The sequence below is a fragment of the Pteropus medius genome, unplaced genomic scaffold (assembly GCF_902729225.1).
Source record: "Pteropus medius unplaced genomic scaffold, Ma_sr-lr_union100, whole genome shotgun sequence".
Lineage (NCBI taxonomy): Eukaryota > Metazoa > Chordata > Mammalia > Chiroptera > Pteropodidae > Pteropus > Pteropus medius.
Genome location: NW_024351729.1, coordinates 9,880,482 through 9,903,740, shown reverse-complemented (window position 1 = coordinate 9,903,740; position 23,259 = coordinate 9,880,482). Strand labels below are relative to the sequence as shown.

At 39.8% G+C, this 23,259-nt stretch overlaps 1 protein-coding gene and 1 pseudogene across 9 annotated transcripts in view; both read right to left on the bottom strand.

Annotated features, from left to right (window-relative positions):
- Positions 1–23,259, bottom strand: part of CASP8 (caspase 8) — a 30,552-nt gene that overhangs the window by 4,652 nt on the left and 2,641 nt on the right. The window contains exons 1-7 of one of the 9 annotated variants that reach the window (XM_039844434.1): positions 18,140–18,367; positions 15,863–15,948; positions 7,463–7,800; positions 4,037–4,142; positions 3,120–3,258; positions 2,001–2,125; positions 267–408 (exon numbers count right to left, since the gene is read on the bottom strand). In XM_039844434.1, the coding sequence (XP_039700368.1) occupies positions 267–408; positions 2,001–2,125; positions 3,120–3,258; positions 4,037–4,142; positions 7,463–7,767 (817 nt within the window). In that variant the 5' untranslated portion in view covers positions 7,768–7,800; positions 15,863–15,948; positions 18,140–18,367. Of the gene's footprint in view, positions 1–266; positions 409–2,000; positions 2,126–3,119; positions 3,259–4,036; positions 4,143–7,462; positions 7,801–8,631; positions 8,656–9,282; positions 9,621–15,862; positions 15,949–18,139; positions 18,389–20,220; positions 20,295–23,259 lie in introns of those variants that run through there. The other 8 variants (XM_039844432.1, XM_039844435.1, XM_039844433.1 and 5 more) reach the window with 8 other exon arrangements.
- Positions 1,705–1,823, bottom strand: LOC120587859 (uncharacterized; annotated as a pseudogene).

The following is a 23,259-nucleotide window of genomic DNA, read 5'->3' as shown; positions in this document are numbered from 1 at the left end:
GCAAAGCTTATTGCTGCTTTTCAGTATAAGCCTTTTAGTAAGATTTGATATTTTATCTTTATATATACGTTGCTTTGATTTTAAAAATTAAATTATAACAGAAAAACAGAACTGACAAATATATAAAAATGTTCTTCACTTCCACAGGGAAATATGGTTAGATCCATTTTTTAAAAAACATGTAGCCTTGTTGGTACAGCATTTGTTCTCCTGATAAAAACAAAAGTATTAGAAATATTTCACTCCTCTTTTTGTTTCTACTGTACCTGCATCCAAGTCTGTTCCATTTCTATCCTTGATGCTGTGAAGTTTGGGCACAGCCTTCCGTGCTTCGCTAAAATCATAATTGTTAAATATCACACAGTACCCACGAGGCTTGCTTTTCATTCGGTAAACTTTGTCCGATGTCTGAAAAACAAAAATCCAACACAGGAGCTGCCTCTGTGGGTCAAACACTTGATATGTGAACACACAACTCCCCTAGTAAGAGGTTAGGCTGTCCCCTAAGCCAGACGGGACCACAAGTGCGCATTCCATGGCCCCAACCCAACTTGACATTATTTCTGCATTCCCCTCACTCAGGATCCCCAGACTTCTGCCCCACAGTTAGTGAGCAAAGTCAATGTCCCAATACTTGGGCCTCCTGAGCACTGTGCACTTATATTAATATTGTTATCATAATGTAGTATCATTATTTGTTCTCATTTCTGCTCAAGGTGAATGACAGCTGTGTCAGAAACTAGGATTTATTAAATTGGAAGAGCTCATTAAGGAGCTGCCGAATGAATGAACGTCTTATTGCTGTCTGGGCTGCCCTTCTGTGACTTTGTAATTCCCTTGGCTAGCTACTCGACTCACTCATGCTTCTGGGCTGAGCTAAGTCCTGCCCTTCACACGTGGCATAGTGTGGTCCTGTGGGATTTTTAAAGCTGATCGCTTAATCTGACTCTCAGGGCCGCAGCGACTGGAGGCAGGAGATGTGCTGGTCAGACAGGTCCTGGCTATGCTGCAGGTTACAGCATCCAGACTCTAGTACCTGTTCTTTGAGGACAACGCAGCTAGGGCGCTTTAGTCATTGCAAAACACCACAGAACTTTGGTTAATCCTTGATTTTCAGGCTGAGAGAGGTCTGGTAATTTGCTCAGGAGCCCACCAGTAAATTGTTTCTAGCTTAATTTCAAGACTCCCGCTGGATTCAACATGTTCTGGATTGCCTCTGCTTCCCGCCACTGAGAGGAGTGAATGAGCTAATGAGTCAGAATGTGTTTGTTTGGTGAATTGTCGAAGGTTACATAAACAGAAGTGATTATGTCCAGAAAGGCAATTCTTATACCGGCTCATTGAGACAAGAACACAGAGACGGCTAGATCATGTTTGCCGCTTACATCTAATCAGAAAGGAGGAACAGTTTTGAAATGTCAAGCTAAAAGAAAAGGCTTTGCTTTTTCCAGTCCTGCTAGATTCTTCCTCCAAAGCCCTCTCTCATTTAATGATGCAGCTGCTGAAAGGGTTAAGTTAGGAGGCTTCTCACCCCTCTGCCCTTTGACTGTTCCGAAGTCTTTGTCTTTGGTTTTAAAATAAAAATTGAACACATTGGAAACCCACGAGATCACTTTTTTTTTTCTTTAGGTGAGGCAACCCTTGGTTGGCCTCACAGATTGCAAGGACCTGGTAAGTTTACAATGCTTATTTTTTTTTTTTTTACGACTATTGCACCTGGTCTTCCTAGGTGGTCTTCCACCCAAGTACTAACCAGGCCTGACCCTGCTTAGCTTCCAAGATCAGACAGGATCAGGCTCGTTCAGGGTGGCACGGCCGTAGACAAGATCGCATTTTTTAAAATCAAAAATTCACACTTTAAGCTTTAAGTGTATCCTTTTATGAATTTTTGCTAAGTTTCTGACCCTTATTAGTTTATCTGGAAACTAAAGAAGCTTAAAGAATACAGTAACCAGATTCCACAACGCAGAGAGAAGAAGGGATGAGAGGTTTCCTCGTACCTGTTGTGACTCGGTGTCTTCTGACTCACTGCCCTGTTCTTGTGATTCACAGTCCTGTTCTCCGGGAGAGTCCGACATTGATAGCATCTCCAATGACAACTCCCCTGCACACGACTGAGACACATCTGGAATGAGACATGGCAGGGAAGATACTTTGGTAAAAAAATAAATAAAAAATAAAAAAAATCATGTAACACCCAGGACAACATGAAATCCCTTTTAAAATAAAAATTCACAGACTGCCTTGAACATAATATCCTTGCAGGCTACAGAATAAGTAAAAATCTTATTACTGACTAACTGCATCTATTTCAAACTTGCCAGCCTGGGCCACATGGTCTACATCTTTTGACAACTATCTTTACATCTTTAGAGATGGTGACCACAAGTAGCCACTGGACCTTCATCTTGATATTAGGCTGCAGGTGGATGTGCTGGGAGGTTGTGGAAAGGAAGCCATGAGGATATCAAAGAGTACGTTAACTAAATACATCTTAAAAACATATCTCCAAGCATTACGGTTTGAAAATTCAACTGCATTTCTTTCAAGGTGTTAAAATAAAAAAAACAAATGGAGACTAACTTTGAAAATACCTGGACAAAACCAGACAAAACCAGTTTAATCATATAAGCAAAGCTTAATTTAGCTTATTTTGCAAGACTAACTTGACTTTGGTCATTTTTTGCTTGTGCCTCTGAAAATAATGAGCAAAACTTGAACTTTTTTCCAAGGTTGATGACATGAGGTAACCACTGATCAATTCCTTATCATTTAAGAAAATTCTCACGTTGTAACCAATAACTGTGAAGCATAAACAGTTACTGCTTTCTCACTGTATAAGCTGCTTTATAACAACCGACCCCTGAGCCTCCTTCCACATTAGGTTTGAATGCTCCCAGTTTGCAAACTGTCTTTTTTGGTGTGTGCACAATAAATTTTTATTAATTACTACAATGATTCATTGGTTTTACTTCAGCTATTTAGGAACCTTTGACAAAGGTTCGTTCTTCCCTCTGAATTAAAACAGAAACACTTTCGATTAGAAAAACTGTGACATAGAGGGATTTGTCAATTTTAGAATACATTTTGCTGATTCATAGCCATCAGATTGTTTATACCTCTGCTTAATTCTTCATAATCACTGATTTTCTTCAGCAGGCTCTTGTTGACTTGGTCACAGATTCTTTTCAGAGTGTCCAGATTTCTTTTCCCAAGTATAAGCCTCTTCTCCATCTCTATGAAAATATCAAGCAAGGTCTAGAGGGAGGAGAAATCAAGTAGGAAGATGGAACTGGGACACACTGACTTTTAGATTAGATTTTTCTTCCACTTCCACTTTCTGCAAACCAAGGGCCCACCCTAGCTTCGCAAGCGGACCCTCCTGAGAGGATGAGATGGTCTTACAAAGCCAATAGACTACTAGGGTGACAATTCTGTGTTTTCTGACACGGAAAGATAGAAGTGGAAAAACAGACAAGAAATCTTAACAGGCGTCGCCCAGTCCCCAGGTCCCAGGTTCTGTGCCAAAACACCTGTGGATGCCTTTATATGAGGACTGGAAACAGCCCAAGGTACATAGCTAAGACTCAGCAGCCTAGTCTCCATGGACTGCCTAACAACCAGTATTGCCTCTGGTAGCATATCCACACACACAGACACACACATAAAACACCTCACTACACACACACACGCAGTTCCAGGTCCCACTTGTTTCAGAGACTGTAGAAGTGTGGGAAACATCCGAGGCCCACCACAGTCTTTCCTGGCTCTGCAGGGCCCCACGTGGGGCTGAGCCCCCACCAGCAGCCTTCTCTCCTGACTCTCCCTAGTCCTCATAATCAACGTAAGCGGGACTTCACAGTATACAAAGGAATCACGTCTAAAACACTCATGCCTGACAGCTTTTTTCTTCTCCCCGGATTAAAAAAAGAAAATTCAGCTTGCTTTTACTGGAGTAGCCCTTTCTTCAGTCTCAGAAATGCCCACTGGCTGACTCTTCCTCAGGACCGACGCTTGGAATGACAACAGTTCTTACCATGTCATCTTCCAGTTTACATTTGGCGATCTCCTGGCTCAAAAGAAACTTAAAGGCCTTCAATTCCGGTTTGCTTACGTCTTCCGAAATCTGAAAAAGCATGACCCTGTGGTGGGAAACGGAGACACCTGAGAAATATTTTCTTAAATAATTTCCCATTTGATATTTGAAATCACGGCAGACTTGATTCCAATGGACTCTCTTTAAAATAAAGCCAGCTAATGACACGATTTATAAGTTGAGTCCTTGGAAAGAGGCTGGTGTAGTGACACAGAAGAATACTGACTCAGGCCCAGCTACCCCCCTTTAAAATAATTTAAAGTTCTACTAACTTTGTCCTTCAGTTAATTTCAATTAAATAGATGGTGGTTTTCCTTTGTCTTCACCATAAAATCAAAATCTTGTTGTAATAAAAAGTTTTGATTTTGGAAATTATGCTTTTCAAAATGCAAATCAGATCATCACTTTCTTAATTAAAACTTACCAGTGTCTTCCCAGCTATTACCTTCAGCTGGAAGGCCAAACACTTAGTTCTGTAATACAGACCTTTCTTTGTGAACTGAGCCAGCCTGCCTCCTCACCTCCAGCCACTCCTCACCGCCCTACCTCTATCTCTTCTCTAAACATACTCAGCTGCCCTGCCCCTCACCCCTTTATGCTGTGCCCCTCCCACCCCCATTTCCTGGTCTATTTTGAGACAACAGCTCAAGCACTGCCTGAGCATCCTCAGGGCTGAATTCGCCCTGCTGTACTTTGGAATCACCCAAAGCTTTGTATTACCCGAAAGATAACACAGATAATTGTCTGTTTACAAAGCTGTCCAAGTGCCCTGACAGCAGGATCCACAGGCTTTGTGTTTCCATACACCCAGAGGGTTGTGAGATACAGTGTTTAAATGTAGGGGACTCAGATTACTGGTGTCAGAATCTTGGTTCTACCATCTATAAACTGTGTGCATTTAGACATGTTTTTTTTTTTAACACATGTTTTTCCTCATTTTAATGACTGTAGGTAATACTATATACCACTGAGTCATGTTGAAGATTACATGAATAAGTTTATCTGAAGTGCTTAAACCAATCTTTGGCAACACACTAAGTGCTCACTACACGATAGGCTTTACTATTTCCTAATCTATGTAGGCTCGGGATATGCTTGTTAAACGAACAAAGGAATGTTTTAAAAGTCAGCAAACTTTTCACTATTATTATGTAAACGAAGATAACTTCAGGACAAAATCATGTTAACTTCAAAATTAAATTTGAAAATTTTAATTCTGCAAAAAAAAAAAATAGTATAAACATAGAAGTTACTCAGTATTATCATCTGCTTCATCTTTCTCATGGAATCTCTTCCCTAGAAGTATTTCTCTAAAACTTTTGTACTTTGGCCAAGATTGGGTCCAATCAAAAGCTACTGGCCCTTTTTAATTTTATAACAAGGTATTTCACCCTTTTACTTTCCTCATTACTGAAACCCACCGGCTTTCTTGTACCATCATTGTCTAGAAATTAACCTGGATAGTTTATAAGACGCTCATTTTATAGGGAGCAATTATAATTTCAAAATTAAAATGTCTGGCGTTTTCTTACAAAAAGAAAGTGGCCATACTAGCATATTTTTTATTTCTCGGCTAATAATCAAAAATGATGAACAAGCAGTAGATCGTACTAGTGCTGAGGCTTTTGTTCCCAAGCTCACATGTTGAAGATTTTAGCAGATAAACCCCGCCCTCCTTAAGGACTCTTGGCCCTCCAACAGAGAGGGACAGTTCGTCGTCTGGCTTTGGCAGTTCGTCTCAGTCTAACTCACATGGCAGAAAGAGTGCAACGTCCAGAAGACCAAGATGGTGGGAACAAGATGAGACCTTCCAGCCTTCCTAGTTCTGGGGCTACTGTTTTTTAGGATGAATTGGTGCCTTAATTTAAAAATTCCTTAAAAGAACTTCAATAAGAATCCTATTAAACAAAGTTACTCAGTATTGAATAGAGTCTTCCTTCCCTCTCTTCCCCAATTCATGTTCACCCAGAATGTGTCACTGTGATTTTATTTAGTAAAAGCGTCTCAGCTGTTGTAATCTTGTTAAGATGAGGTCATACTAGATTGGAGTGGGCCCTAATCCAATGACTGGGGTCCTTATAAAAAGGAAATTCAGACAAACAGACAGAGGAGAATGGAGGCAGAGATTGAATTTATACATCTACAAGACAAGGAACACCAAGGAGCGCCTGCAATCACCAGAAGCTAGAAGAGGAGCATGACACAGATTCTCCACAGAGCCTCCAACAAGGGACCAACCCTGCTGACACCTGGATTTCAGACTTTTAGCCTTCAGTACTATGAAAGAATAAATTTCTCTACTCTGTTAAGCCACCCAGTTTGTGGTACTTTGTTACAACAACCCCAGGACACAAAAACACCTTGAATATCTCTTTTGTCATTTAAAATAAAAATGGTCAAGCCTCAAGTAGAGCATATGACAAGGAATACGCTAGAACCTCAGGTATCCGAGAGCAGTAAGATCAGGGCATTAATAGGCCGGTCTAGTAGAGGACAGTGGCTTCCACTCCCAGCTGTGAGGACTTAAAGTCACACATGCCACAATTACTCACAAGCAAATCGATACAGTAAAATGGGCTACGGCCAAGGCTTGAATAGAAGACTTCTGAAAGAAAAGCTAAAAATAATCTTAAGGCGTGTCTGAGAACAGGGGATGTTGAAAGAGAGAAGTTGGTAATGTGTTTCTATTTTTAAAGTCTTAAGAATCACGAAGACGTAACTGAATGTGACTTATTATCACCTCTGGGTCACCCACTCTCGCACAGGTGGAGAGAAGAGAGCTACCTTTGGCAGGACTGACACCCAAGTCACTGCCACTCTAGCAGCAGATGTCCTCATAGAGGCTAAGCATTCTCTGTGGGGTCTGGCCTGGCCAATGCAGAACGACTGGCAGCATGCACCTCATTAGAGAATTGCATAATGCAAGTGTGGATAAAAGCCTAAAACTCCATTGAGAATTTCCATAATTAGCTACAAGCAAGTGGGAAAAGAGTTTAAGGGTGTGAAGTAGTGATACTTTATCAGATAAGAGACAAGGTAATCACACAATGTGAGCATTAGCAAAGCAGAGACACCAAGATAATAGATATATAACAGACAGAGAGTTAGAACATTTAGAAAGTCTCTTTTAATGTTGGCATACTTATAGGTAATGTTTCACTTTGAAAAATTTTTATTTGATGGTTTTAGCATTTTTTTATGAATTATACATAAGGTCTCTAAACTTCTTAATCTGGCCCTGGTGGGACATCTTTCCAGAGCCTACAGAGTCATACTATATAGACAACGTGCAATCAACCCTGCCCACAAAGTTATGCCCACTCCTCACACACTTCCCAGTGCCCACACTGTGGAGGTTCTCCCCACCTGTAGGCAGAGATCTGAGCCTTGCCCGGTATCTGCAGCTCCTTCTTCATCTCTTCTCCGCTGGTGTCTAGGTGGTTGACCAGCAAATCCAGTCTATTAATTCGGAATAGCAGCTCCTTCAAGAAGGACAAGTTGCTTTCCTCCAACATTCTCTTTTCCAGGAGTCTCTGGAACAATGTTAAGGCATCCTTGATGGGTTCCTGCTTCCTTTGTGGGATGTAGTCCAGGCTCAGGAACTTGAGGGAGGCCAGCTCATCACTGCCCAGATTTTCTCCAATATCATAGAGACAACTGTTGAAACTCATGCTTGTCCAGTGTTAGTCGAATGTAATTGTAACCTAGGTCAAAATACAAGATTATGTTCAGAAGAGGAAGAAAAGTACCATTTACTGGTTTGTTCTTGCGTCAAATGTTATTACATCTACTACAATATATACCAGACATTTTGCTATGGATCCAGGGAAGAAAAACAAACAAACAGGACCAGCTCCTGCTCTCGAGTAGCTTGCTAGCCAGTGGTCAGGGTACCCTGGGAACACAGGGAAAGGAGTCCTACCTCAGCCTAGGAGAAGGGCTTCCTGGAAGGAAGACATCTTTGGGGAGGAGGTGGGAAAGGACAATTTTTGCAGGAAATAATTTATGCAAAAGGTGGAGACAAGAATGTTCAAGTCAGTTCAGGCAGGCACGAAGAGCTCAGTAAGGTAAGCTGGAGGAGCCTGGGACGGGGAGTGGTGGGGAGAAGAGATGAGGCTGTGGCCAAGAACCACTACAAAGGGCCTCAGTTATGGAGCAAAGGGTTCAGGCTTTGTCCTGGAGGTGATGGGGAAGGAGGAAAGGATTGTAAACGTGAGAATGACGTCATCTGAATGGGGTGAACATTGGAAGTGTGGAGGACAGACTGGAAGGGTTGGAGGTGGGGAGAAGTGATGGGTCTGAAACAATGGTCGGGGGCAGGGATACGATGCAGCCTTGCCCCCCAGGCCTTAGGTCTACTACTCGTTGCTGGTCAAGAGCTCGAGATGGAAGGGGAACCAGGTCAACCCTGTCAACCCTTTTAACTCCGTCTCTAAATTAGATAATGTGGTATTCTCAAACACATGTTTAAGTAGGTTTTAAAAAAAAAAGAAGGAAAAAAAGGAGAGGGTAGCGTTTGAGGAAACCCAGACAACCTTCATGCAAGCAGTCCAGGATCTGGGGTTTCTCTTCTCTTGAGCCTCTTGAGTCACCTTGACCGATTTGTCCCTGCTCTGATAGGCCTGTGTCTGTGATGCAAGGACCCTCGGAGCAGTGTTTGTATCGGATTTGTTCATAGAAACAAGACGGACTTGGCTCTGTAAGCCAGCTACAGTGTCACCCATCAAAGCCAGGAAGCTCACTGCAGCTGACCACAGTAGGCGAGTGGAGTGCAGTGGTTCAGGTATGAGGCTTTGGGCTCAGATCAAACTTAGATCAGAATCCAGCTGGGACACTGCCTCCAGGCCCTGGCAGCTCCTGTCCTCTGAGGGTTAGAGTCCTGTAAAACAGGAATCAGAATAACATCCATCTCCTAAAGTGTTGTGAATATGTAGCCTCTAATTCATTTAGATAACAATGGCCAGCAACAAATGAACGCCAACTAAGTATTAACCTAAAAGAAGAGAAAAGACCCAGCTATGGGGCCCTGACCAAACTGGGTATATGACTTTGAGCACTTCTCCCATTCTCCAAGTTTTCCCATTGTCTCGCTTGGTAAATGTGAAAATTCACTTGGAAGCAGTGGTTTCCAAACTCTGCAAAGTTAAAGAACTCTTCATTGAAGTCTTACTCAGATGTTCTCTTGCCTTAAGAGGTGGTCCTGGAGAGTTACCCTTTGAGAACCTTGAACTAGGAAATGAACTTCCCATCCAGCTCCATCATGTCCTTGATCCAGCACACTCTCTGCCCTTGGGCACTTTCTTTAACCTCAAATAACTTTAACCTGTTTGGACCTCTTTCCTCCATGAAATAAGGCAGATGGGTTCCTGGCTCTTTAAGCTCCTTGCATTTGTTAACCTTCTCAGATGAAAACACAAATCCTGACTATTACTCAGAGTTAGCGATCGAGTGAACCAAGGCCCCTGTATTTTCTACATCTGATGTTAAAATAGAAATATTTTTTATTTATACATTAAAATAAGCTTTAATGTTTTTTAACACGGGCCAAAAACTCTCTGAGACTTTTAGAAAAACCTTCTTCTCTCCACCCTGATTATAGAGGCAGTGGTTTTTTAAAATAAAAATTGAAAATATAGTGAATTATAACATGGTCCCAGTTATTATTATCATATACCACACACACACACACATACACACACACAAATACATTTATATAAAAAATTAGAATCGAGCTGCATATCCAGGAGTGTATACTTGGTCTTTCCCCCCCCGCCCCGCCACCACTTAATATTTAGAATGAATGTTTACCCCTACCATTAAATATTCTTCTTTGGCATATTTTTAATGTTTCTTGATTTCTAGCATGTGGATATATCAAAATTTATTTCAGACATTTTTCTATTTCTTTACTGTAAAAATAATATCACATTGAAAGGCTTTTTCATATATCCTGCATGCATCTCTAATTATTCCCTTCTTAGAAGTGGAATCATGGGGCAAAACCTTTTTTCTCCCTTTTAATAACTGTTTTCTCATTTGTCCCGAAAATTCTTGTGGGCAGTGCTTGTGGCTGCAGCATTTACTCCGAGACAACTCGCAGGTTACAGTCTTCATCTTACCCCCCAAGTTTGCCATGAAATATCTTGCTTCTATTATTATTTTCACATCACTCTAGTATATCGATAGTCTTTGGGGGAAAAAAATGACATCATTCTATTTACGGCATTCTGTCTTTAGTAGTGGTATTTCTATTTCCAAAATATAGTAATTCTCGATCACTGAAAATGTCGAATCCTAAAAAATGTAGCATTCCTACACATGATATTAAATGAATGCTGGCAGCAAGCTGCACTTTTTCTTTCTAAATGAGAAAAGAATTCCTCTTTTAAGATAGAGCTTACATCATTGTTTAGACAAGTTTTCTTGATTCAGAAAACTGGAGGGACAGTGTCTTAGGAAGATATACTTTGCATTGGCTTCACAAAGGCTACGGAGCCTAGACTTTTCACTGCAAAAACCCATCGATTTTCGTGAAAATACTTTTATTTAGGAAAGATATCTTAAATAAGTGGCCAGCACTCAACGGCATATATTCAAAGTGCAACAAACAAAAACTGCTGGACATGCAAAAACTGCTAGACACAAACTAGCAAGCTCACTCCTTAAATCACACAATAAAGACACACATGTACTCAACAGGTATGTTCGTGGAGTCTCAGCATAGCATGATGTGTAACCCCGAACAACTAGAAACATTCCATGTGTCATTTAATAAAGGAACAGCTAAATAAACTATAGTCAGACTATACAATATCATGTAGAAAATACATTCCATCTTCCAAAATGAAAATGAATATCCAAGACATGTTACTATTATGACAGTGAAAAAAGCAAGTTGCAACATAACAAGAAAATCATACACCTAATTTTTTTAAATACTCAAAGCAAAACAGTTAGATGTTCAGTGATTACAGATATATATATATGTAAAAGCAGAAAATAAAAGGTAAAGAGGTCTAGAAAGAGATATACCAAACGCATAAAGTTGTTCCTTCTGGAAAACAGAGGAGAAAATGAAAACTTGGAGGTGAAGGAATGAGGAAAGGGAATTTACCTTTTCCCGTAATGTGTTAAGGAAAATGTATGCAGACGTAGCTGCATAAATGAAATTAATGTTAAAATACTAGCTTGGGTATGTCCGTCCTTGTGTTTAAGGGAGTGTAACAAAGTGAGTGGAGGAGAAGGAAATGAGGCTCTTGGGGAAGCTGAAAGCTGCCAGGCAAGGAGACCAGATTCCAAAAGCGTGACACAATCACATGTGTGTTCTTAAAAGAAAAGAAAATATTACAAAACTTAAACTTTAAAAATAATGTAAGAGAACTCAAAGGACTTATTTTCCCCCCAAATAGCAGGAAACTTTCATACATCTCAGAGACTAAAAAATTTAGTAGACTAATATAAGAAGCCTATAAAGATCTGCAGAGCACAACTGACAGCTTCCATCTAACAAACATATCCTCTCAGTGGAAAATGCACGTTCTTTCAAATACATACAAAATATCCACAAAAATCATCCACAAAGAAAATCTTAATAGAGTTCCAAAAAGTAGAAATAATGCAGTTCATGTTATCTATTAGGAGTTAACAGTGAAATTAGAAATTAACATGTTAATTTGAAGTTAATTTTAAAAATGGCCAAATAGAACATACTACAAAAAGTGCTATCTTCATATAGGTGGGTTTTTTTCTTTAACTCATGGCGTTAGAATAATTGGGCAGACTTCTAGAACAAACTGAAAGGAATCCTAACTGAACTCCTTACATCGAAACAAACTGCAAATGAATCAAAGATTCAATCCTTAAAATTAAAATACTAAAGAAAGAAACAGAGGAGAGTTTTAAAAAATAATCTTGCAGTTGTGAAGAACCTCTCTAAGTATAACAGAAAATCTGAAAGCCATTAAAGAAAGATCGATAAATGTCCTTAAATAATAAATAAAATATCTTGCAAAATAACTCAAACAAAATTTAAAAATAAACAAATCTTCCAGTGGGGAAAAAGGGGCCGTGATATGATATATGATAGAAAAGGGACTAATTTTCTTAAAATAAGGCTCCTATAAGTCAAATTAAGAAAAAAAGAGAAAGACTAGCAATCCAATGCATAAACAGGTAAAGATCATAAGCAAACAGTTCGGAGAAAAATAAAAACCAGTGGCTTTATTTTTTTATAATTAATAGCTTTTAAACATTTGAAAAGATGTTCAATCTCATTCACAACAAATTTTTATAAAGGAAACTGAAATTACAAAAGACCATTTTCAAATACCAAACTGGTGAAACACAAAGCTTGCAATACACAGTGTTGTGAGATGGTGGAAATAAAAACGAGTAGGTGAGTGATTTGACCATTCCTGTCAGAATATAAAGCGCACATATCCTTTCACCCCCCACAATTTAACTCCCAGGAGTCTTTCCTACATTAGCTTAAACATCAGTGCACTAAAACTTTTGTACGAGGTGGCAGCATTGCTTGAAATAACAAAAGAGCAGAAACGACTAATTATCAATATCAGAAGAGCTAAATAAGCTATTAATCCTATTCGATGGTACTCTATTCGACTATTAAAAAGAATGGGAAGATCAACATGGTTGGATATGTGCAATATATATAAGGTGTAGATTTGTGTATTCACAGATCTTTGAACAAAACACAGAGGAGGCTGCTCAGTGGCTGCCTCAGAGGAGAAGAAGCAGAGGCCTGAGGGTGAGCGTGGGGAAGGCCTGATCAAGGGATTAACAAGAAAGTGAAACATTTTTTCCCCATTTAAAACTTTTACCATGTGCATTCTAAATGTACATATACCTAAATTAAATCTCTGTCTGAAGATGCATTTTCATTCATACACTGGAATGGATGTGAACTAGGTCTGGCGGATCCTCTTGAGTACCATTCGGTTCAGTGTCTTTAAAATTTTAAATCAGTTCTAACCACTGTTAACATCTCACTTTACAGAACAAAATCAACCAAAGAATCTAATGTAAGCAGAATCTTCTTTTTTCCCTCCACAGTTATTTTTTTCTGGTGATAACAATCCTTATTGTATTCATTGTAGAAAATACAGAAAAGACAAAAAGGAAAATTAAAATTACCTATAATTCAATCATCCGAAGATAAACACCTAATAATTTTTCACTGTCTTTCCTACCAAATATTTTATGTACATATATTTCCCCTCATACTTGAACACCATATTTCTGAGGTATAAGTTGATTTTTCCACTGATTGTATTGTAAGTACATCTTGATGTCCTCATTTTTTTTTCTACAGCATGGATTTTAAAATCTGCAAAACATCTAATCATATAAATGGATCATAATTTATGTAACCAGTCTCTCATTACATTTAGGATGACCTTAAAATGCAAAGCTCCATGTACACCTCTGATTATTTTCTTAGAATAATTTCTTGGAAGTAGTATTAGAGTCAAGGAATAAACCTTTTAGGCTTTTGTTCAATAGCCTTTTTCTGACAAGTTTATATTTTTAAAAAATACAATCCGAGGCCAGGAAGATATGAGTTTAGATATAACATAATTGGCGCTTGCTTCCTGTCCTCTGTAGCCAGTTCACCTCACTCATTTCATTATTTTTGCAATAACGTGACAATGCTTCCTAAGTGATTTTTACATCATATCAAAATGGCTGCTTAGGAGGAAAAATGCTGGTGAGGCCTCTTTTATCGTCCAGGTTTTCCAGGACACACTGGTATGATACTCTGTTTGTTTGTTTGTTTGTTTAGGTCACATATCTCCAGTCATAGTGCCCAGGAAGCCATCACCTGCATGGGATTTTACCCCGTTAACCACAGGCCGCTTCTAGCACTGGGCTCTAACTACGGGGGCCCTGGGATAGGTTTACTGGACAAACTCATGGGCTGAAGACCTCACTCGAGTAGTTTAAAAAAAAAAAATTCATTGTCGTATTTTTCTGATCTTAAAATAGTAAAAGTAACACTTGTTCCTTAGAGAAATTGTAGAGAAGTATAAAAAAAGTAATTCTTTGGTCACATTTGGTGGTTTTTTTAATCACACATTTACATATATAATTATAATATAAACACACACATGTAATGTGTGTATATACACATATAAAATATATACATTTGAATATTTTGATATATAATGCAAACAAAGCAAAGAAGAGGGATGGAGACAGAAACATCTACAGGTCGTTTTCTTTTACTTTTGATTATATAATATCTGTTAAGTAATAAATTTATATAAATATATTTTGTATTACATAATACATAAATATATTTCATATTTTTATAATATATTTATGCCAGAAAGTATTTTGATATAAATACTGAGAGATATATAAATGTTTATAACATGTAACATAAAAATACTTTTTTTTGTCTCATTTTATTACCAGCTTCTGAAGAAATTGCTATTATCGTCCACACTTCACTATTGTGAAAAATCAGTTTAGAAATAAGCTAGAAAGACACAAGTCAGTTTCAGATTTGAGCGTCTCACTTGAGGGTTTTACTGACATATCCTTCAAAGATTTTGATTTCATTCTAATTGCTGTTGGAAGCCAGTGAAGGAATTTAACTAAGAAAAACTTACAATATTTTTAAAGATTAAAATTGTGAAAAAATTTAAAAGACATAAAAAGAAAAAACCCACAAAAACACAAAATCAGGAATTCTTAACAAATCCACTACATCAGAGAGAAGGTCACAACCTTACAAACCATGCCAGTACATGCTGGAGCCTGGATTTAGATATCAGCATCTCATTCCAGAGTCACAGCTCTACCATTGCCTTATATGCCACAATTTAACTGCAAATCAATTCCATCTAATCACAAACAATCCTTCTAGCAACCTTCTAGCAGTATCCTAGCTCCTTCAGTGACATGAATAACGACCTCAAAGCTGGGGAAAATAAATCCAAAACTTGCATTGATCTTTGGAGACAAAAATCTGCATCTCATTCAAAGTTCAACAGTACTTGAAAGTGGCTCTCAGGCCCAACCCCTAAGCGATAGTGTGACTACTTCTTCCAGTTCAGGATGGCCGCCCCAAAATGCGGACTCTCTCGGCACATGAATACTGTTCACTGCAAGGCCCCGAAGCCAGCGCTTCCACACAGCCCAGTAAAAGTGTTCAAACCTCAATGAAACTTATAGCCAACTCCATGATTTTCAAACTGAATGAAATTCGTAACTTCACCCCACAAAAACAGTTTCAAATTTTGTCGGTCTATGCTTGCTATTATATTATTCTCTATACTGCTCTGTACCTTTTTAATTTCTCAAAAAAAAAATTGAATTATTAGGACTGTGTGCATGTGTGCATGCGTGTGTGTGTGTGTGTGTGTGTGTGTGTGTTAAGTGGTTATTTACGTGGGGGGGTATGTGTTGGTGGATGGGTCTCTGTAGCAGCAAAGTCAATTGAGATTTAAATTTTGGTTTCTAGTCTTTTACAAGTTTTGCTAGCATAAGGATGAAGCCTCTGTACAGATAGCTGTACTGGGAGCATTCCAGAAAAAAACCCAGAATGCATCAACCTAAGCTGGAGGGGCTTTGAGATCTAGAATCTGTGGGCCTAGAGGAACTAGAGGGACTTCTAACAATTTCCCATCTACGCTCAAACACAAGGCTCATTTCTATGGGCCCCAAAACCACCAGATCCCACCCCCAGCAGCCTAGAAAACTCTAGAATCAAAGGCCTTCCTCTCCAGAGGACCAACTAACCTTACCAAAGGCAAATCCTGGGACCCTCACAGCTGCTTCTTCACAGGCCCGAGACCCTCACAGCTGCTTCTTTTCCCCCGGTGCATCTAAGACAAGACCGGAAGCCGAAAGAAGCATTAAGAGCGCAGCTCATTCTACTTCCTGTTTTCAACTCTGAGTCATATAGGGTGCTCTGAATAGCTTCTCCCTCTCAAATGCAAAAGAAAGTTTGTGTGGAACAGGAAATAAAACATTGGGTGGGGAACCTGGTCACCTGAGTTTGGCTCTGTCTATGTGACTTTGGATGGATCATTTTACTTTGGGAGGGTCCTATTACCACATTCCAAAATTAGAAAGTTAGAATGGATGATAACTAAGGATGCTTTCTCGTCATATTTCAGGAATTTACAGATTTTTCTGAATTTATTAAGACTTTAATGTTTTCATTCAATAAATAGTGATTGAACACTTCCGAGAGATTGTGAGGTCTGGAAACTGCAGGACCCTCACCATAGCTCACAAGAGGGTCTGCTGACTCTCATGGCTTCCCTATTGACACTCAAATGCAAGAATCACTTACATGGGCCCCAAGTCCACCAGCTCTTGCCCTGAGCACCTTAGAAAACCCTAGAATCAATCCAACTGCCCTTATCAAAGAGACAAATCCCAGCACCCTCACCGTGATTTGAAGCTGAGAAATAAAACAGTGGACAAAATGCACATTAGCCTTTCTGCTGTGAGTCAGTTGAAACATTTTCTGATGTAAAAAGTAGAAATATACAAACAAAAAATCAAACACCCCTCTTCTTTGAAACTACCTTTTTTTCCTTCCCCACATGGAATATGAACTTTCAGAGGAAGAGACCCATCTTAGAGCAAAGAAGTTTAAACGTGGTGTCTGAAAGTGCCTCTTCCCTTGTAAAGGGCTAGGTATATGTGCCATGGAAACGCCGATGTCCTTCGCTGCCACCTGATTCTGCTCATAAAGTCTGAACGACAGCAACAGAATAAAATCCTGTTAGTGGCTAAATCCTAGCCCAGGAGGTGTTCCATGACTCTTGATGCCTCTTGAGCATCCACCAGAGCATTTGTCCCACTGTTTTGTGACTAGTTTCTGTCCTGGGCTGTAAGCTTCATAAGGGCAGAGGCCACATCTTTCACGTTCATGCTCCCAGGACCTGCCATGGGACTACCAATATCTAGAACATTTGAAAGTTTCCTGCAAATCAGCAAGAAAAAGAAACCTTATAGAAGGACAATGGGTACAGACATGGAGTTCCCTGACAAGGATACTCAAATGGCCAAGGCATGTGAAGTGATACTCAAATTCATTGGTAACCTGGGAAATGCAAAATAAAGCAACAAGATACCCACTTTATATCTACCAGATTGGCAGAGGTTCACAAACTGGATCAGTTCAAGGATTGGTGGGCAAGCCCTTATATAGTCCGTATATAGGATTAAGGAGACTGTCCATTATGTAGTAGTTAGAAAGTGGAACCAGGTAAAATACATAGAACTTAAAGTACAGAGTGCTTACTTTTAAAAAAAGGAACAGAGTGCTTACTTTTAAAAAAAGAAACGAGCAAAATATAATACAAGTAATACTAGTAAGTATGTAAAAATAATTGCTGACACTTACTGGGCTCATAGCAGCACCAGTTACTGTTGTAAGTGCTTAACCTTGGCATTTCATTAAATCCCCACAACCAACTCAGGAGGTGGTATTAACCCCCGGGGGCACAAAGATGGTACTTGCTTGCTCCAGGTCACATAGTTTAAAAACGGTATATACACACAAAACAATTTTGCAAAGATACAGATCAATTCAGGGATACTATCAAAAGATTTAAAGAATTGTCTTTTGGAAACCACGAAGGAGAGGAGGAAGTGGGTGAGTCGATCAAAGAAAGGACCTAGGACAGGTCAGGGGAAGAAGCGGGCTGTGGGCCTTGGAGGCCAAGGACCACAGGGCATCAGGCTCTGACGGAAGGATTCACTCAGCCCTCTGGGCCAAATGGAAAAGAAAACGAACATAAGTAGGTAAATAAAGTATTATGGAATCTCCAAACTGATCCAGCAGGAGAGAGACACTGTATCTATATTTGAGGCCGCTGGGAGATTCGAGGAGACTCAGAAATGTAGCAGACAAACCAGAGATTTCTAGAGTTAAGGAGCAATGCCTGTGGTGGTAGTTCAGAGAGAAACTGCACTAGATAAACTGGCAGGTCCGAGCTGTCCCCCAAGCAAGTCCAGGAAACGCAGTATCCAGAAGCCACCTCTGCACCAGGCACTCACCTGCTCCACCCTGTCCCGGCCACATCGCAGTCACCAAGTCCCCCGATGCCAAGACCCCTAAACTGCCTGATTTCACGTGCTTACACTCCCAAGGCTTATCCTCACAACCAGAGAAAAATTCCTTAAAACAGAGTGGGGAGGAAGAGGTAGAGACGGAAACCCTCCAGGAAGTTTTCTTTCACTTTCTACCGTTCCACCAGGCAGAAGAGCCTCCTCCAGGGGACTCACTTCCTGTTTCTCTATTCTCCACATTTAGAATTTACTAGCAAATTCAGCAGAGCTTTTAAAAAAATCACAGGAGACAAAAGAATTGTGAAAACATTGCCTTGCAGCAGAAGGGAGGAATCTGGTGTTCAGCGAGAGATTAAGAAAATTCCTCAACAGAAGGAACTAGAGAATAAACTCATTCTTAAAACGGGAGAACAGAGGACTCGCTCTAAAATGAAATGTCTCTTATTTAAAGGAACAGATGCCCAATTCAGAAATTAGGCATCTGTTTGTCCACACACAAACTAAAAATCAGGAAACTAGATGTGCTTTATTGGAAAGTATTTATGCTGGCTACATTTAGTATTAATAACCCCGTAATTTTTTAAAGATAGGCTTCAGACTGCCTGTGGCAAGTAAAATGCCATTCTCCCTTGAAAGGGGTCTAAAGAAAGGAATTATCCCTCTGTGCAGTGGCTCGAATCTCAGCACTGAAGCCAGATGGTATGGCAGGGGCTCTTCTTGGGTCAAAGCAGGCCTTTAGCAGAAATGTGGGGAGATCCTGCTTTAAAAAGTGGGAGGTGGGTCTGGCCCAGCCCTGAGTAAGGGTAATGAGGACGCTGTTCACATCCCTGGCCATGCTCTTAGTTTGGTAGCAACAACTGCCTGTCCAGTGCTGAGCCCAGAGAGATGGTGACCTGTCCTCCAGGACCCTGAGCCCTAGGTTCCCCCTCTCCCAGCTTTTCTTCATCTTCTGTCCCCTCCCCACCCTTTTCCTCTGTTTCCTGTTTCAATTTTGTAAAGAGTTTTCTGCCCTTTTGTTTTCACATCTTATACATTTTATAACCAAAACACTGACAATAATACAGTGCCTAGATGTTGTACCTTCGTACGAATTAGCTCTAATTCTCACAGCAGTGCAAGAGCTTGTTCTTCCCTGTTATGGGTTAGGAAACAGGCTCAAACAGATCCATAAATTCAAACTCAGTTCTGTTGGGCCAGACACAGGATATTTCCACTATAACACCTTAGTCCCCTTTCAAAATTAGGATTTGAAATAAACCATGTGGCTGTAAGAGCAATAAATTTAAACTAAGACAGGGTGACTTATGCATAAAGGTCAACAGATCTTTGGGTTCTTGGTCACCTAAGAAAAAGAAGGTGGCCTAATGGCACCAGCCGACATTTATCAAACGTGTTATGCATGTCAGACACAGTCACCAAAACTGGTTCATTACATCTTCTGAGGAATTCTCAGAAGTGGATGCTACTTTTGCTCTCATTTTATGGATGATGAAACTATGGCTTGTAGAGGTTGAAAGACTTGGCCAAGTGAGCTAGTGAGTGACAGAATGAGGTCTGTTTTTCTCTAAGACTCTGAGTGGTTACTCACCGTGTAAACATTAATACAACATCCATGGTTCTCAACTTGACTGATCTGAGAATTAACTGGGGAGGTTTGAAAAAGTCAGACTTCAGGACCTAGTTTTTGAATTCCTACCTGAGCAGAATTCTGGGAGATAAAACAGATTGAGCGCTTAGAGTAGTACCAGGGCCTTTGACAGTTCTCAGTAAATATTCGCCATCATTGTTACTTAAGCTCACAACATCTGTAAGATGGCTATGAATTATTAGACATAGTGTACAGATGAGGAAACTAAGTTCTGTGTCAATCGGCTGACAAATGGCAGGTCCAGCAAATGAGCTCAGGATTATCTAACTCAAGAGTTTATGCTCCTCCCCCAATCTGCACCCAGGCCCAGCCCGGCAAAAACAGATGAGCCACTGGAATTGTGAAAATTAATAAACAGAAAACACATTTAAAATAGAGTTGAGAGGCTAGAAGAGAGAACTCTCAGGGACGTGCGACTCACCGTACAACAGGAAGAGATGTACCTTGCATCTCCAACAGGAAGTGACAATACATTACTATCTCAGAAGAAGGAAGAAAAGATTTCTCCTTGCCCAGTAACAGCATAGCCAATGGGAGACAGCCATAATTCAGCCAATGTAAAGTCAACATACTTCTAACTTTCAGTTTCCTTAGACAGTCCTATACCAGCCCCTCCCAAGTCCATAAAAGAGTGTTGCTCTCCTTCGTTCACTGGACTTTCACACAGTACGCCATCAGACCACATGTCCTAAATTTCAATTCTTTGTTTTTCTTGAATAAAATCATTTTGCTGGAGAAATATCTAGCTATTAGTCAAAGGTCAACAGAGACACCCAACGGGCTGTGCTGTGGATGGGTGTATGTGTGCGTGGGGGAGTGTCTCAGGGCTTCAATTTGTCATTTGTAAGGTATTAATCCCAGACTCTCCCAGTCTTAGCTCTTTTTAAAAAGGAAGATGAATAATTAACAAGTGAATAGTGAACTTCAGGTTGATAAAATTCCTATTGTGATCTAGAAGGATCATTATTAATTCACTTGCTCTAAACTGGTTTTTTGCCTCCATCTTGAGATATATGCCTATTTGTATCGAAATGAATGCTATAGGTGGCCTTTAGTCTCAGGGAAGCTGGAAGACCTGGAGGTGTGGCAGTAGCAGCAGGACATAGGGAAGGTGGTCTCTGCCAAGTGCAGGGTGAGGATGCCTGGCTTGACTTAGCCACCAAGTGGTTTCCGCCCCTCCTGAATCTCAGCTCCCACCTGAAGGCCTGCTCTGGAGACTCGCATCTACTGAACTGCTAAGCAGATTTGGATCTGTGAGTCTCCGTAAGAAAGCCGAGAAGGACTAAACCTTTTCTCATCTCACTGCAGCACATCCTTCCCACTGATCAGGATTTGAACCACAGGACATTAGTCAAGGAAAAATACTGACGGTGAAACAAAAATCTTCTGAATGTGCATGTTCTTTGTTTGTTGCTTCTTCATTAAGTTGTACATAACTGACCCACAGGCCAGGTGGTCTCCTTTGTGGTTTGATCACCCCACCCCCATCCCTTCATTGACTCTTGCAGTTGGCCTTGGCTCCAGCCTTAGACTTCCTCCAGGAAGTGGTGAGGGAAAGAAAAATAAATTGTATTCCAGTCGATCTATTTCATTTCTTCCTGGGCCTTGCAGGGAGAGACTTAACTAGTTGTCTAAAAGTTCTTAACTTTTGAGATTTTAAGTTTTTTGAATTTTGCTTTGGTTGAGATAATTAGACAGTCACAGGCAAATAGAGGAGGTTATAGTCACTGACTTCAACATGTATGTTCTGCCACTTTCTGGTTGCCAGTACCTGCCCCCTCTACTCTCTCAAAAAGAAAATGCAAACTAGGACCCATACCACTGATCTAGAAAGGAGGAAGCTGAAGTAATTGTTGGGCTGAGATGCCCATAATCATGTCACCAACCTAGCTTTTTCAATATTTTCTTAAGTTCTGAACATAGACACAGTGAGGGTCCTTCAGGTTCTTGCTTTACTATATGTCCCTACCCAAGAAATGAGGGACCTCAAACCCTAAGGACTAGTGTCAAGAGTCATTAAAAATTTTTATCATGGTAAAATATACATAACATAAATTTTATCATTCTAACCACTTTTAAATAGATACTTCAGTGACATTAAGTACATTTATGCTATTGTGCAACCATCACCACGATCCAAGAGCCACTTTTAATGATATAAGAATAAATTTGTTAAACATGATACAGTTTTAAAGCATTTCCCTATTTTATCTTATTTGACCCTCACTGGTAACTACATTTTTTAGCCTTGGACAGGCAGGGAAGATGTTATGAAGACATTTAGGAAACTAAAACTCAAAGAGGTGAAGTGACTGAGCTGAGAGAAAGGATAGTCTTTTCATGAGATAGAAACTGGCCCAACTGAATATCCACGAGTAAAACAAAACACAAACAAACTAGACTCTGACTATAAAACTTTCACAAAAATGAACTCACAATGGATCTCAGATATAAATGTGAAACAAATTTCTTAGTGTGGTTCCATAGTGTCGTGGTTAGCGTATCTGCTTTACATGCAGAAGGTCCTGGGTTCGAGCCCCAGTGGAGCCATAATCCACATGGTCTACAGCCATGCCACCTGAACAAGCCTAATGTCTGATCTCGGAAGCTAAGCAGGGTTGGGCCTGGTTAGTACTTAGATGGGAGACCATCTAAGAAGACCAAGTGCTGTAGGCATAAAAAAAAATTTTTTTTAATTAAAATTCTGAAGCTTCTAGAAGGTAACAGGAGAAAACCCAGGTGACCTTGGGTTATAACACTAAAAACACAACCCATTAAAGAAATAATCAAAAAGTTGAAATTTATTAAAATTAAAAACTTTTGTTAGTCAAAAGATACAAAAGAGAATAAAGAGAAAAGCCACAGATTGGGAGAAAATATTTTCAGAAGACACAGTTGATAAAGGACTATTATCTTTAAAACTCAACAGTTAGAAAACAACAACCCACTTATAAAGTGGGCAAAATATCCGAACAAACACTTCACTAAAAAGACATACCGATGCAAAAAAGCATATGAAAAGATGTTCAAGGTTGTATGTTATTAAGGAACTGCAAATTAAAACAATAATGAAACATTACTATATACCTTCTAGAATCAATAAAATTCAAAACACTAACAACACCAGATGCTTGTGAGAATGTGGAGCTACAGGAACTCTCATTCACTGCTGGTGGGAATAAAAAATGGTGCAGCCACTTTGGAAGACAGTTTGGTAATTTCTCACAAAACTAAACATACTTTTACTATACCATGCAGCAATTATGCTCCTTGGTACTTACTCAAATGAGTTGAAAATGTATGTCCACACACAAAAACCTGCACATAAATGCTTATAGCTGCTTTATTTGTAATTCATAATTGCTAAAACTTGGATGCAATCAAGACGTCTTTCAGTAGATGAATGGATAAGTAAACTGTGGTACATCCATACTGTGGAATATTATTCAGCACTAAAAAG